General features: G+C 35.7%; 1 protein-coding gene across 1 annotated transcript in view; it reads left to right on the top strand.

Moving 5' to 3' along the window:
* Window positions 1-5,203: 5,203 nt before the first annotated feature.
* The window catches only part of LOC133520032 (phosphoribosylformylglycinamidine synthase-like), a 34,605-nt gene continuing 25,141 nt past the window's right edge, over window positions 5,204-14,667 (top strand). Inside the window, exons 1-7 of the mRNA XM_061854288.1 lie at window positions 5,204-5,795; window positions 6,762-7,075; window positions 7,416-7,552; window positions 9,466-9,578; window positions 11,477-11,730; window positions 12,457-12,588; window positions 12,934-13,062. Coding sequence (XP_061710272.1) covers window positions 5,518-5,795; window positions 6,762-7,075; window positions 7,416-7,552; window positions 9,466-9,578; window positions 11,477-11,730; window positions 12,457-12,588; window positions 12,934-13,062 — 1,357 coding nt within the window. The 5' untranslated portion in view covers window positions 5,204-5,517. The remainder of the gene's footprint in view (window positions 5,796-6,761; window positions 7,076-7,415; window positions 7,553-9,465; window positions 9,579-11,476; window positions 11,731-12,456; window positions 12,589-12,933; window positions 13,063-14,667) is intronic.

Raw genomic sequence — 14,667 nt, 5'->3', positions numbered from 1 at the left:
CGATATCTGCACTAAAAATGCTAATAGATAATGAATACTTTATGATATATAATAACTAATTATTACGAAAACATATTTTATTAGATGGTTAAAAACCCACACGCACGCATACACAGCTTGCCCACCACCTAAATGGCTACGGTTTAAGTATCAAATTCTGCACTGAGAATAGACAACGGGAGGCCTTGGTGTTACGTGTGTATGTACCTATATAATTACTTTACTCTTTGGAATGTACATAGTTATGTGTCAAACCGTAATTTTTTTGTATTTTGTATTTTGTATGTAAAGCCTTTTTTAGGGTAAAAGTTAAATTTTAGGGCAACGTTTGGTTAATATAGAACGTATTACAAGCAATTCAAAAAATGGAAACAACCCTATTATTTATTAAATACTTAATAGCTCTTTAAAAAAAAAATAATAATAATAGCTCTCATTACGTCGACCACATTAAACATGCCGAAATAAAGACATACCTATTTAGATAAAGTTACTTTTACATTAAGTACGTAATAAGAAGTAAGATCGATTAATATCGTGCCGACATCATAGTCACCCTAATAAGTTTGAAATACAGGACTCACATAGACATGTGTCAAGTACCCAATTACGACACAGTTAGATAAAAAAGTTCCTGTTACAGCATTGTATATGGATTTAACAAAAGCTTTTGATTTTGTTGATCATAAAATCTTAATATCAAAATAATATAATTATGGTATCCGCGGAAATACCTACAATCTACTACAATCCTACTTGATGAATCGAGAGCAAGTCACACAGATAACTTGAATTTGTGTTAAGTCTAAGAAAGAAGTCACGTTTTCTTCAGACTTAAAGCAAATTAATTCTGGCGTCCCACAAGGAAGTGTCTACAGAAAAATAATCTATCTATCAATTTAAATAAAATCAAAATAATTACCTTTAAACAGAGAAAATAACTTACTTCTGTTTTAAAAATTACATACAAAGACCAAGACATTGAGGAGACGGATGCAATAACTTTTTTAGGGCTAAATTTAGATCGTACTTTAAGTTGGAACCATATAGATAACATTTGCAAAAAGTTAAACAAAAAAAGTAGTAAACCAGTCGACTGTTGTAATCTCTTATAACGCTCACGTTACATCAACTTTGAGGTACGGGGTTATATGTTGGGGTAATGGTACTGATAGAGGATTAGTATTTAGAGTTAAAAAAAGTGCTTACGATCAGTATGTGGTATATAAAACACAGAGTCATGTAAACCCTACTTCATTAAGTTAAATAATCTCACGCTTCCCTGTTTTTATATATACGAAGTCGCATTATACATTAAGTATAACCCTAACTAGTTCTCCTATTTCAATAGTTATCGCCAACAATATAGAATAAACTCTAGTTCATGTACATCTGACAGCATTACTAGCAAAAAGCTTTTTTGGAATGGCACCAAGAATTTATAATAAACTGCCAAAAGAGATTTTAAAAATGAATGATTTAAAGATATTAAAAAAAATGTTGTATGATTTCTTAATAACTAAAGCGTACTACTCAATACAATTTTTTTTGTCAGACTCAGGAAATTTATTTACCTTTAAATTTGTTTTGTTTATTCCATTATTTGTCTTAGGCCGCCTTTACACCTGCAAGTTTTACTTACGTAAGCGACTTACGATAAATTTTGAAGTGTAAACACTTGTTGTAAGTAGCATACTGTATTTTTTACTACTTTCGTAAATTGAGAAATTACAAGTCTAAACACGTTCGTGTTTGTTTACGGAAGCGACTCGCAGCTTATCGAACTAAATTGATAAGTTGAGAACTTACAGGTCTCTCAGGTGGTGAAATTGCCCGTCGAAAATGTGTATCGTTTTTTTTTTAATGATAGGTGCAACTTTTTCCAAAATATATTCGAAACTTGTAGCATTCATTCTTACAAAATTGAAAAATTGGGCTCGGTCTTCCATTCTCAACTCCTTCAGAAGATTTTCAAACGCATCTCGTGCCATTCTTTTTTCTAAACAAGGTTTTACCCAGCATTTTCTTTCAGCATTATTTTGCTTTCGTATAATCTTATACCTTTAAACGAGCAATTCTTGTATTGTGTGTGAGGACATTTTTATTACTGATTTAGTAAGCATATGTAAATGGGCGTGTAATAATTTATGCAAGTTTAAACTCACAAAATTTACGTAAGCATTTTTTACTGTAAGTTTATTTTAAGTGTAAATGCAACCGTAAGTAAGTTACATAAATATTACGAAAGTAACTTACAGGTGTAAAGGCGGCCTTAGATTTAGTTTGTAAATGCATGCTACATGTCCTCTGTAGCTTTTTGTATACCATGTGGCGAAGCATAGTGATACTTTATTATACATTTAAGACCTACCTACTGTTGTACATATCTATGTTTAACAAATAAATAATTTGGAATTTGGAATAAGTTTGACACTATAGTTTTGTATTTTTATAGTAAAACGTACCTGTCGCACAACATTTTTTAACCATTTTTAGCAATATTATACGTAGCAATGACTGTAATTAGAATATAGCGCTAAAATAGTATAAGAACATTATTAATTTCAGTAGTATATTGATATTATTACTACCACAATGGTATATTTTTAACAATGGCAACATGTGCGAGTGAGACACAGGGCTCCGGTTTTGCTATCTCAAGTGGACCGTTTTCTCTATAATAGTCTGGTACGAACACCATTCTGGCTCGGTGATAAGGTTCAATTTGGTATGGCTAAAAAGTCATTGCGCTCTCCACTTTAATATATACCTTCATGACTGGATCGAACTTACTGAAAAGTAAAAACCTACTTATGACAAGGCAGTATGGCTTAGAGCTTTAGTCTGTCCAGATGGACGAAAAAATAAATTATAGAAACTATGGTAAAACGTAGTGATTATATGCTCTTTGATATGCTCTTTGAAGTATGGCGGCAACTGTCAATGTCAGTATCACATTTTAACTTCGCGGGAGATAGCTGTCATATATTTAGATACATTTATTTACCTTCATAATTAAAAACAGGTAAGGTAATCATTTTTACCGAAGAGAATACGATATTAAGTAAAATTTTGTTTTTTATTATGAACTGTATTATTATTTTTAGTGCTGTATTTAATACGATTGAAACAATTTAAGTTGAACGTTTAATTTCTTGGAGTCTGAACTGTAACTTAACATAGATAAGTTACGAAGCTGGGCTGTGAACGTGGCCGTGTAATTTACCATGCCGCAAAAAGAGCAAGTATAATCTTCCATTACACTTTGTTAATGTTAACTAATTATATTTGTGATTTGTTTTCTGGGAGCAGCTCTAAATATTTGTACTGTTACGTTTTTTAAATCTTACCTTAATGCTCTCATATCCATCGGGGTCAATTAAGTACTAATAGATATTTGGATAAAAGTGAATATACATATAAACTTGTGAAATTAAAGTAATATAATACTTACAAATAAAGCTCTAAAGTAGAGATGGATCGAATATTTGATAGTTTTTCGGTAATCGGCATTACTATTCGGCAAGTTTTTCATGTACATATTCAGCCGTTTTATTCGGTTAAAGTGCTGAAGATTCGGAAAATTAAAGTGCCGAACATTCGGCAAATATTTTTTATTCAGTTTGTCTTCTCCAGAACTTTTCAAACACTCTCTTTCATCAGGTTATGTTTTCCCGTGGTCATTAAAACACATGATGAGTTGATGAGACATATTGAATCCATAGATTATTTTATTTTGAAAGTGGTTAAAATTTTTTTGCCTCTTGACCTGTTTGTTTCTAGGGAATTGCCTAGAAAGTGATTCATCTTTAGCTGCTAATTTAATTGAAGCATTTTAAGATGGTTTATTAACCTTTATGGTAACCAATTCATCCTAATATTCATATTTGGCAAACTCCATATTTAGCCCATCTTTGCTCTGAAGTTTTTTAAATATTTTGGGGTTTTTAAATTATTTTATTAAATTACATAAACCAAATTCATTACTCAATCCACGTAAAGTGCTATGTATACTTTATTTGTTTATGTGTGTGAAAGAAAAATAATAAATGTTGTGGTATCTACAGTTCTAGACATCTAAATTTATTCCTTTATGGGTCTTTTACCAACAACCACAACTTTCCACTTAGCTAAGATTAAAATAAACAAATAAGTATTTGGGGACAATCTTACACAGACAATCCTAGCTACTAAGCTAAGCAACTAAGGAAAGCTTGTACTATCTGTACTATTAGGTCATGATATACATACTTGTATGAATAAATGCATACATAAATACATCAATATAACATTCATAACTCAGGAAAAAATATTTGTAATGAACACACAAATCAATTACCCAGGAATTCCCATTTCGTAGGCAGCGTCACTACCAACTAGGCTAATTAATATAAGCCAAAATTGAAATAATATTCAAATGCGTGCACTGCCTGCTGTCGGCAGGGTGTTTATAGAGCCTAAATTATCACTGTGCAGTTCCAGAGAAACTTCCTCCCGTGAACCCTTCGGCTGTCAAATGAGCTATTTTTCTACAATATGGGGTTTTTCAAAAAAGTAGTGTACTGATTTTTAAAGGGTCGGCAACGCGCATATAACACCTCTGGAGTTGCAGGCGCCCATAGGCTACGGTAACGGCTTACCATCAGGCGGGCCATATGCTTGTTCGCCACTGTCGTGGTATAGAAAAGAAATGGAAAAGTTTATTTTTATTTAGACAATAATTTCTGTTTATTTCGTTTGCCAATGTTGGATTGGCTTTAGTCGATTGACCAGATTGTTTCTGTAATTTTCCTTGTATTAATTAGCTTATTCAAATTGCAATTTTTACTTTAGTTTATTTATTTTATTATATACCTATTTCCTTTTATGGTAAAGTTTATTTCTAGGTCCTAAACAGAATTTGGTGATTAAATTTACCTATCAATAATAACATAATTATCTTAAAACATTTCTTATTTTAGTAATGAATTGTTGTTATTGTAAGAGTACTCATTAAATACCTATCTAAATTGTTGAAGTTGAAGTAACTGATGGGTGTGCACAATAATTTATCCGGACAGCTTATTATTATTACTATTTATCGGTAGTATGTCTAATTGACAAACAATTTTATCATATACTTAGGTATTTTGATTAGAAAATCAATAGTGTAAATGGAAAAGGTACCACTTATACATATATTTAAGTATTTACATAAGTAGCTATGCCTTTACATGTATTATATCGAATACCCAAAACAATCGTAAATTTGTGGCGTGTGCGCGGTAAATTTCCATCTGACCTCAAGGGTCAATGGGCTTGGAATAAATTATCAAAAATATCTCGCTCATACTCCCATTGTTTTTGTCATTTACACATTCACATTGCATAAGCTGTTTGTCTATATTTGTTACAGATAACGCCATATGATGTGTTGAACTTTGCCATTGATGTAACAAGATATTCATATACTCATCTGTGACATCAATTTCACGGACAGTATCGAGTGAGACTCCGTTGACATAGTATACATTCAACATGTGTATAATAAGATTTTTTTCATATGAAGCATTTAGTGTCCATAAGACAAAAGAAATACTTCAAAAGCTAAGAGTCGTTGACCGTGATGTAGTGGAATTATCTACGGAGCTGTGTTACCATGTCGAGTTGGCCGAGGGCTGTGAATACCTAAATATTAATCAGATAAAGATTCTGCAGTGGCTGTTGAGTTCCCCGCTCCAGCCTAATGCTTTAAGGAATAATACTGTCTACACTAATGTGAAAGATAACCAGGTTGTTATTGAAATTGGGCCAAGGTGATTATATTTTTTTGCAAATATTTTGTTATTCACATTACTTTTCGGGATTTACTTAATAATATACTATGTAAGTCAGGGTTGTTGTTCATCCAATAAAATATTACTGTAGATTTCATTATTCAATAGATACAAAAAGTCATTACCCCCTGGCAGGTGCTGTCCCTGAGGGCGACCCATGGATTGGGCACGAGCAACATCTCTTTCATTAAATTATCGAAAGGACTCTCGTCTCTTGCAGTGGCGGATTTGCAGTGTTGGCCGTCCTAGGCCCCAGGCCCTGTAGTAACTATTCTAGCCGCCTCTTTCTCAGCATAGACTGCCGCCACTAATGTCTTGCCGCCCTAGGCCCGGGCCTACTGGGCCTTAGGGCAAATCCGCCACTGGTCCCGTGTTGACTGCGTGTACGCCTCTCTTTTCGCGGTAGTAACATTACCTATTCTTTGTGCTTCTTGTCAGTGTTAAGAACCGCTATGTAAGGAACCTCCTAACTTAATGGTCATGTGGTCTTGTTTATCCAGTAGTATCGCCTTCTATATCTGACCCTTGATCCAGCCATCTAGGTCTCTTAACGTCCATGAACAAATGTTCATAATGTCCAATGTATTTGTAAATACAATAGTACATTACGATACAAGTGCGAATAATAGGAAATTCGAAAGGAGTGGCGAATTGCCTATTCGCACATGTATCGTACAACGTTTTTCAGTACATATGGCCCTTTACATTTTCGACATAGTTATGTAATGTGATAATTATCGCACTAGTGCGGTAAATTAACATTAACATATATGTACTGTAAAGACTATTACCTAACCCAAACGATTATTGGACATTATTATAATTATCTTATGTAACGTACAGGTCGTTTTCGTCATTTATTACAGATCTTAATTATAATTACAATTCATGCGCGCCTCTTCTGAAGTCGTCAATAAAAACTAACCTTTATCTCATTTATTTTAGATTTAATTTCTCAACGGCTGATTCGAGTAACTCAGTCCAAATTTGCGAAAGCGTTGGTCTACGCGATGTGGTCCGCCTCGAGGTATCAACCAGACACCTCATCACTTTCAACAGGACTAAGAATGTCTCAAATAAGCACTTTGAGGACTTGGCCTCAGTTTTGCATGATAGGATGACGCAATGTATATACACGTCAGAAAATCTCCCGAGGCACAGTTTTAATGAGGGGCTGCCGAAGGATCTGGAGCCCTGGTTCGTGGTGCCTCTTCTGAAGGAGGGACGACCAGCTATGGAACGAGTCAACCAAAAACTAGGTATGTTTTCCTTAATTATGATTTGTCTTTAAGACATTGGGAATTAGGATTGCCAATAGTCTGTAAGATCAATTTAAAAATGGATCACCTAACAAAAAACGGAACTATAGCCGCTTCGACCGAGACTGAACAGTCGCCATCAGATACATCGGAGCGGCCGAGGTGCTCAAAAATATCTGAACACGCTCCAACGCCTTGACAATAGAGGAGTGTTCAGATATTTGTGAACGCCTTGGCCGCTATATTACTGGTTCTATTTTTTTGTACGAAAATAATGTCAACATGTCTAACACTTTTTTTTTTAATTATTAACTAGTGACTATATTGTTTTTGTTAAAAGGTTTGGCGTTCGATTCCTGGGACATAGACTTTTACACGGACCTGTTTGTAAACAAACTGAAGCGTGACCCAACCAGCGTGGAGTTGTTCGATCTAGCCCAGAGCAACAGTGAGCACTCTCGTCATTGGTTCTTTAAGGTATTTCTCTATCTTATTAATAAGGTATTACGAGTATCATAAGGTATCTTTTTTTATTTCTATCTTATTAATAAAATATATTACTGTAAGGTATCTTTTTAGGGTTCCGTAGCCAAATGGCATAAAACGGAACCCTTATAGTTTCGCCATGTCCGTCTGTCTGTCTGTCTGTCTGTCTGTCTGTCCGAGGCTTTGCTCCGTAGTCGTTAGTGCTAGAAAGCTGAAATTTGGCATGGATATATAAATCAATAAAGCCGACAAAGTCGTACAATAAAATCTAAAAATTTAATTTTTTTTAGGGTACCTCCCCTACACGTAAAGTGGGGGTGAATTTTTTTTTTGCTTCAACCCTAGAGTGTGGGGTATCGTTGGAAAGGTCTTTCAAAACTAATAGAGGGGTTTTCAAGAAACATTTTTTGATAAAGTGAATATATTCGGAGATAATCGCTCCGAAAGAAAAAAAAAATGTGTCCCCCCCCCCCCTCTAACTTTTGAACCATAGGTTCAAAAAATATGAATAAAATCGTGGAAGTAGAGCTTAAGAAAGACATTAAATGAAAACTATAGCGGACATGATCAGTTTAGCTGTTTTTGAGTTATCGCAAAAAGTTTTACCTTCATAGTAAAAAGACTTACTTTAATTAGCAGGGGTCGGACAAAAAGTGCGAATGACGTCAAACCACTTATAGGATGATTTCAAATAGTATTTTTGATTTTCATAAACAATTATCACGTATCATTTATCAATCTCTTTATTGACCTCTTTATTAAACGATATCGCCACTTGAAATGAGTAAGTACGTTTTTGACTGACACATTGTCAATCAGATGAACAGTCAGCGTCAAATACTTCGTAGCAGTCAAAGTGGCCAAATAGTTCGGTACACCATACTAAATATATGGTGTACCGAACTATTTGGCTACTTTGACTGCTACGAAGTATTTGACGCTGACTGAACAATAAATTGACTTCGTTATTGTTTAGCTATTGTATCCTCACGATTATATTTAGCTAAAATTTATATTTACTAATATATAAGAAAACGCTCTAAAATGACATCTTTACTCGAATATTGTGGCAATTTTCCGTTTTTGGAGGTACGTGACAAACACGTATACTGCTAATCTTACCTACTGTTCCCACTTTTGACTATTAAACCTATTTATCTGAGGATCCCACAGACTTGTTCTAACTAATTTCAAATAATTATACCTTATGGTAACAAGTTTCGTGAAATTTATTTTATTCACTACATCACCCTACCACCTGTATTATTAATTCCATGGATTTATTTACGATTATTTTGTTACTTCATTAATACTACTTTGTTACTACATGTCACACGGAAGTTTAAATACAAACTCAAACATCATCCTGTGTGCAAGATTAAGTACGTCATTTTTACGTCATCCGCACTTTTTGTCCGACCCCTGTTAATTAGGTATTGATTATGCAAATTTGCCTATTTGTTTAACTCGGGTGAAAGGTACCATTTACTACACTTTAAGCTCCAGTTTAGCTTATTGTGATGGAAGAGTAACTACGGAACCCTACACTGAGCGTGGCCCGACATGCTCTTGGCCGGTTTTTATTTTATATTACGACAGTTGGAAATAAACGTACGGGCTATAGAAAACATTTGTATCGCAGCCTATCGAAGTGAGACATCAGTGGTGTCGCCAGTGCGTCGCCGACCATTAGGCCATTGGGCCCACACAGTCAAAACAGCGCATCTTCGAGAGCTACCAAAATACGCCATAGTTAACTTTATTGGAATGTATGAAGGTTCATTTTAAACTATCTGTTCGGAGAGTCGAAAATGTAGCCTAAGGTCAAAAAGTTGAAAGTATGTACATATATACTGTATTTTGTATACGTTTATTGAACCTAATTTAAACTGTATTGTTTCAAGGGCAAAATCATACTGGATGGCAAAGAGATCAACGAATCATTAATTGATATGGTTGCTTCCACTCAAGCGACGTCGAACGATAACAACGTCATTAAGTTCGGTGATAACAGCAGGTAAGAAATTATACTGTTATCAAGCAATTATAAGACAGAGGGAATATATTTCCCACAATGATTTTTAACTGTATTTCTAAGTAAAAGAGTAAGAAATTATACTGTTATTAAACGCCCGTTTAAGTGTTAAGTTTAATTACCTTTTAAATTAAGACAAGTATCATTTATTTTATTCAGGGCAATAGGATTAGGTACATTTATTTTCTGAATGGGATGATTTAACCCTCTTATTCATGAAACGTAACAAAGCTGCTAAATTATATTTCTCTCTAACAAACACAATGTTGAAATGACAAGCGATCATCAATGAAGTCTGTTAGATTTGTCAGACGATTATGAATAACACCACCATAAAAGTCAGCCGCAAATTTTAAAAACTTGAATGTACACTCACTGTACTATACTGCACTGTAAGGTGAAGGCGCCGGGCAAACACGCTTGAGTGTCAAGTGTCACCACACGTCGCCGTTTGTACATTTTATATGAAAACGTTTTGAAGCGGTATCATGCCTGCGCCGCGCCTTCACCTTACTATCTGTGTATAATTCGCGCCTTACACTTATATGGCATAATTGGGATACTTAGGAATTAACTTGGACACGTCGGTTCCGGGCCTTTGGGGGACTTTGTCTACAGTTTCGTCACCTTCTGAAGTTATCCTCATTTCCATATGGTCCACTGTCCTATTTCGTCAACATTATTATGTGGTTAACTCGTCCACATTCCTATATCGGCACAGTGCTTACTGGTCGCCATTCCTATATCGCCATAGCACTCTTCTATAGAAGACATACGAATGGGAATGAGATAGCACTGTGGACCATATAATAATATGGACAAGATATTAAATTGACGATACACTAATGTGGACGAGTTAGGTCAATGACGATTTAGGAATTGGTTACTGACGACTCTTCTTCTTCCTCGCGTTGTCCCGGCATTTTGCCACGGCTCATGGGAGGCCGCTTGACAACTAATCCCAAGATTTGGCGTAGGCACTAATTTTTACGAAAGCGACTGCCAGCTGACCTTCCAACGCAGAGGGTAAACTAGGCCTTGTTGGGAATAGTCCGGTTTAGTCACGATGTTTTCCTTCACCGAAAATTTCGTACATAAGTTCCGAAAAACTCATTGGTACGAGCGGGGGTTTGAACCCGCGACCAGCGCTTCTAAGACGACTTTTACTGACGACATAATAAAATAATAATAAAAATGTCGTAATTTTAACTAGGCAGGTAACTCTTTTTAAGCATACATGACACTTGTGTCAAGACTAGTCAAGAGACACCACTCTCCGACATGGCATTGTGAATGATTTAAAAAGGTGACAAATAAGAATCGTGGACAGGGACCGGTCCGGTATCCCCTTGGAGGGTTTTTGAAGGGTTATTACGTAAGGCTTTGCTTACCAAAGCCGTTGCTAACTAAAACCCTTTCATTTGGTTTTTTAAGCGCTTCATAACACGGGTAAGCTGATACCCGTTCCTAAGCGCTAACCCCTTGAAGGGGTATCGAATGTAAATCATAACGCTTATGCCATTTTCAACTTTCTCTTGGTAAAAATAGAATCAAATATTGCTTATTTATGTTTAAAGAGAAGGATTGGGTGCCTAGCGCGTTGACAGCACAGGCGTCATAATTTTTTGAATTAGGAAGAGGATACCCTTTCATTTAGCGGTATCTCTAAAAGGGAAACCCCTTCCTAGAGCTAAGTCAAATGAACGGGTATGCCATTCAAAGGGAAAGTCAATCGTTGGGGCTATTCGATGAATTTTTTTCTGGGAAGAGGTGGACGGGTCCCTGAACGTGGACGAAGTCGTCCTGAGCCGGCACGTCCTTCTAAGTGCAGTATCTCTTACGTTAGTAACTTTTAATACTCATATAATCTTCCTACACAGTGCCATCAAAGGATTCAAACACACAAAACTAAAGCCGACCAACGTCCGAGCGCCATCACAAGTCATCCAAGAGGTCACTGAATCCGACATCATCTTCACAGCGGAGACCCACAATATGCCTACCGCGGTGGCTCCGTTCAGTGGGGCCACTACTGGGACTGGTGGGCGTATTAGAGACGTCCAGGGGGTTGGGAGAGGAGGGCATACTGTTGCTGGGACCGCTGGATATAGCGTTGGAAACTTGAACATACCCGGTAAGTGTAACATACATTTTATTGTAAAAGATAGACAACAAGCCTACCACAGTAGCTCTCATTGGGACCACTTCGGGAACTGGAGGGCGTATTGGAGATGTCAAGGGGGTGGGAGAGAGGGACACACTGTTGATGGGACTGCTGGATACAGTGGTGGAAACTTGAACATACCCGGTAAGTGTAACATATCTTTTATTGTAGAAGATAGACAACAAGCCTACCTACCTATATCTAGATAAAATAAGTTAGTGCTTATTTTAACAATGTCACCTAACATAATCGCCGTGTTGCATTTAATAGCGATTTACACGCTTAGCAATAACTGCTTAAAGGTAGACAGTTGAAATTGTTTACAGAAGATTATTTTGAAAGATCTAGCCAGATCATTTTGTGTCTGTCCCACGTTGATATTAACTGTTTTTTTTTTCACTTTTAGTTACATGTATGGAGTGCCCCCCTAAAATATGTATATTTTTAATTATAACATCTAAACTTAGTAGTGGCTCACAAAACAAAATACACCTATGTTCCAAATTTTATTTAGATACATATACCTTATTATTTTTGAGATAAACGTACGGACAACCACGGCCAGGCGGACATGAAAAAACTATAAGGGTTCCGTTTTTGTCATTTTACATGAAACTCTAAAAAGGTATCATTGTGATACCTAACAATAACTATTGTTCCTAACTTGACATAACATTAATGACTGAATATTTTCAGGTTACGAACTACCATGGGAGGAAAAGACCTGGGAGTACCCGAGCAACTTCGCTAGTCCACTGCAAATCATCATCGAGGCGAGCAACGGCGCTTCTGACTACGGCAACAAGTTTGGAGAACCGGTTATTACTGGTAAACACACATTTCCTTAACCGACTTTATGGTTATTATGATAAGGTAGCAAATTTAGTAAAGTAAATAAAACCTGTATGTTCATTGTTGAGAACCTTCTCTCGTTGCGTGCTGGGGTGGACATTGGTTCAACGTCTAGCCCACTGTAATTTATTTGTAATAAGAGCTACTTCGACGACCTTTGTCCTTTGAGTGTCTTTGAACCTTCTTATTAGAGCCATTGTGACCACGTATATTGCCTACCACATTATGATTTGGTGGCCTTTTGCAAAGTTACGTCTAATTCAATCAATTGAAAACCTTCATCTTCTAAAATATAGTAACGTGATATGTTTTGCTTTCCAGGCTTTGTTCAGTCATACGGCCTGAAGAACGGCGACAACGTGCGTGAGGAGTTCGTGAAGCCGATCATGTTCAGCGGCGGCATTGGATACATGCCTCATTCCATGATCAAAAAGAATAAGCCAGACAAAGGTAAGAATCGATGAAAACAGGGTTTATATATTTCTTACCCCGCGTACCTGTACCTAATCAATTTTCCCAGATGACTGTGAATCACGTGACGTGAAAACTTGAATATTAACGTTGTGCATTTTTGATATTAGGGTTCCGTAGCCAAATGGCAAAAAACGGAACCCTTATAGATTCGTCATGTCCGTCTGTCTGTCCGATTCTGTCACAGCCACTTTTTTCCGAAACTATAAGAGCTGTACTGTTCAAACTTAGTAAGTGGATGTATTCTATGAACCGCATTAAGATTTTCACACAAAAATAGAAAAAAAACAATAAATTTTGGGGGTTCCCCATACTTAGAACTGAAACTCAAAAAATCTTTTTTCATCAAACCCATACGTGTGGGGTATCTATGGATAGGTCTTCAAAAATTATATTGAGGTTTCTAATATCATTTTTTTCTAAAATGAATAGTTTGCGCGAGAGACACTTCCAAAGTGGTAAAATGTGTGTCCCCCCCCCGTAACTTCTAAAATAACAGAATGAAAAATCTAAAAAAAATATATGATATACATTGCCATGTAAACTTCCACCGAAAATTGGTTTGAACGAGATCTAGTAAGTAGTTTTTTTTAATACGTCATGAAATAATTTTTTTTTTTCAACATACCCATACATGTGGGGTATCTATGGATAGGTCTTCAAAAATGATATTAAGGTTTCTAATATCATTTTTTTCTAAACTGAATAGTTTGCGCGAGAGAACCTCCCAAAGTGAAAAAAAGTGTCCCCCCCCCCTGTAACTTCTAAAATAACAGAATGAAAAATCTAAAAAAAATATATGATATACATTACGATGCAAACTTCTAACGAAAATTGGTTTGAACGAGATCTAGTGAGTGGTTTTTTTTAATACGTCATAAAATTAAAAAAAAAATTTTTTTCGTCAAACCCATACGTGTGGGGTATCTATGGATAGGTCTTCAAAAATGATATTTAGGTTCCTAATATAATTTTTTTCTAAAGTGAACAGTTTGCGCGAGAGACACTACCAAAGTGGTAAAATGTGTGTCCAAAGTGGTAAAATGTTGAACGAGATCTAGTAGTTTAAGTAGTTTTTTTTATTACGTCATAAAGGAACCCTTCTTGGGCGAGTCCGACTCGCACTTGGCCGCTTTTTCCATTTCTTTCAATAGGTAGTTTCATCAAAACTGTGCAGCATTTAACATTTGAAAAATCAGTATGTTTATCAAAGCAAAAGAGAGGTCAGGGGTGTTGCTAAAATTACAAATGTTAAACGGATGACAATTTCGACCGAAGTCACGTGGCCGTTAAGAGGCTGTCAACACCCAATGTCCTTGAAATTGATGTTACTTAAACAGTTTTTAAAGAAAGACTATTTGTTTAATCAAGTAAGAAAAATATATGTTCATATTAATTATATTTCAAAGACCGTGGTTGTACTCTATAGATGATTGAACGAAATCGGCTCGATAGAAAATAATTGCAAAGATTGGTCTTAAAATCACAATTAAACGGTACTATGTCTTTATTATTTTGATTTATGGGTCTGCAATTAAAATCACAATTTCAAAACATTTATATCTAAACCGCTGTTGAGTAAAA

This window comes from Cydia pomonella, chromosome 7, assembly GCF_033807575.1.
Source record: "Cydia pomonella isolate Wapato2018A chromosome 7, ilCydPomo1, whole genome shotgun sequence".
Lineage (NCBI taxonomy): Eukaryota > Metazoa > Arthropoda > Insecta > Lepidoptera > Tortricidae > Cydia > Cydia pomonella.
Note: the sequence above shows the minus strand (reverse complement) of the source record. Positions and strands in the feature narration are given on the sequence as shown.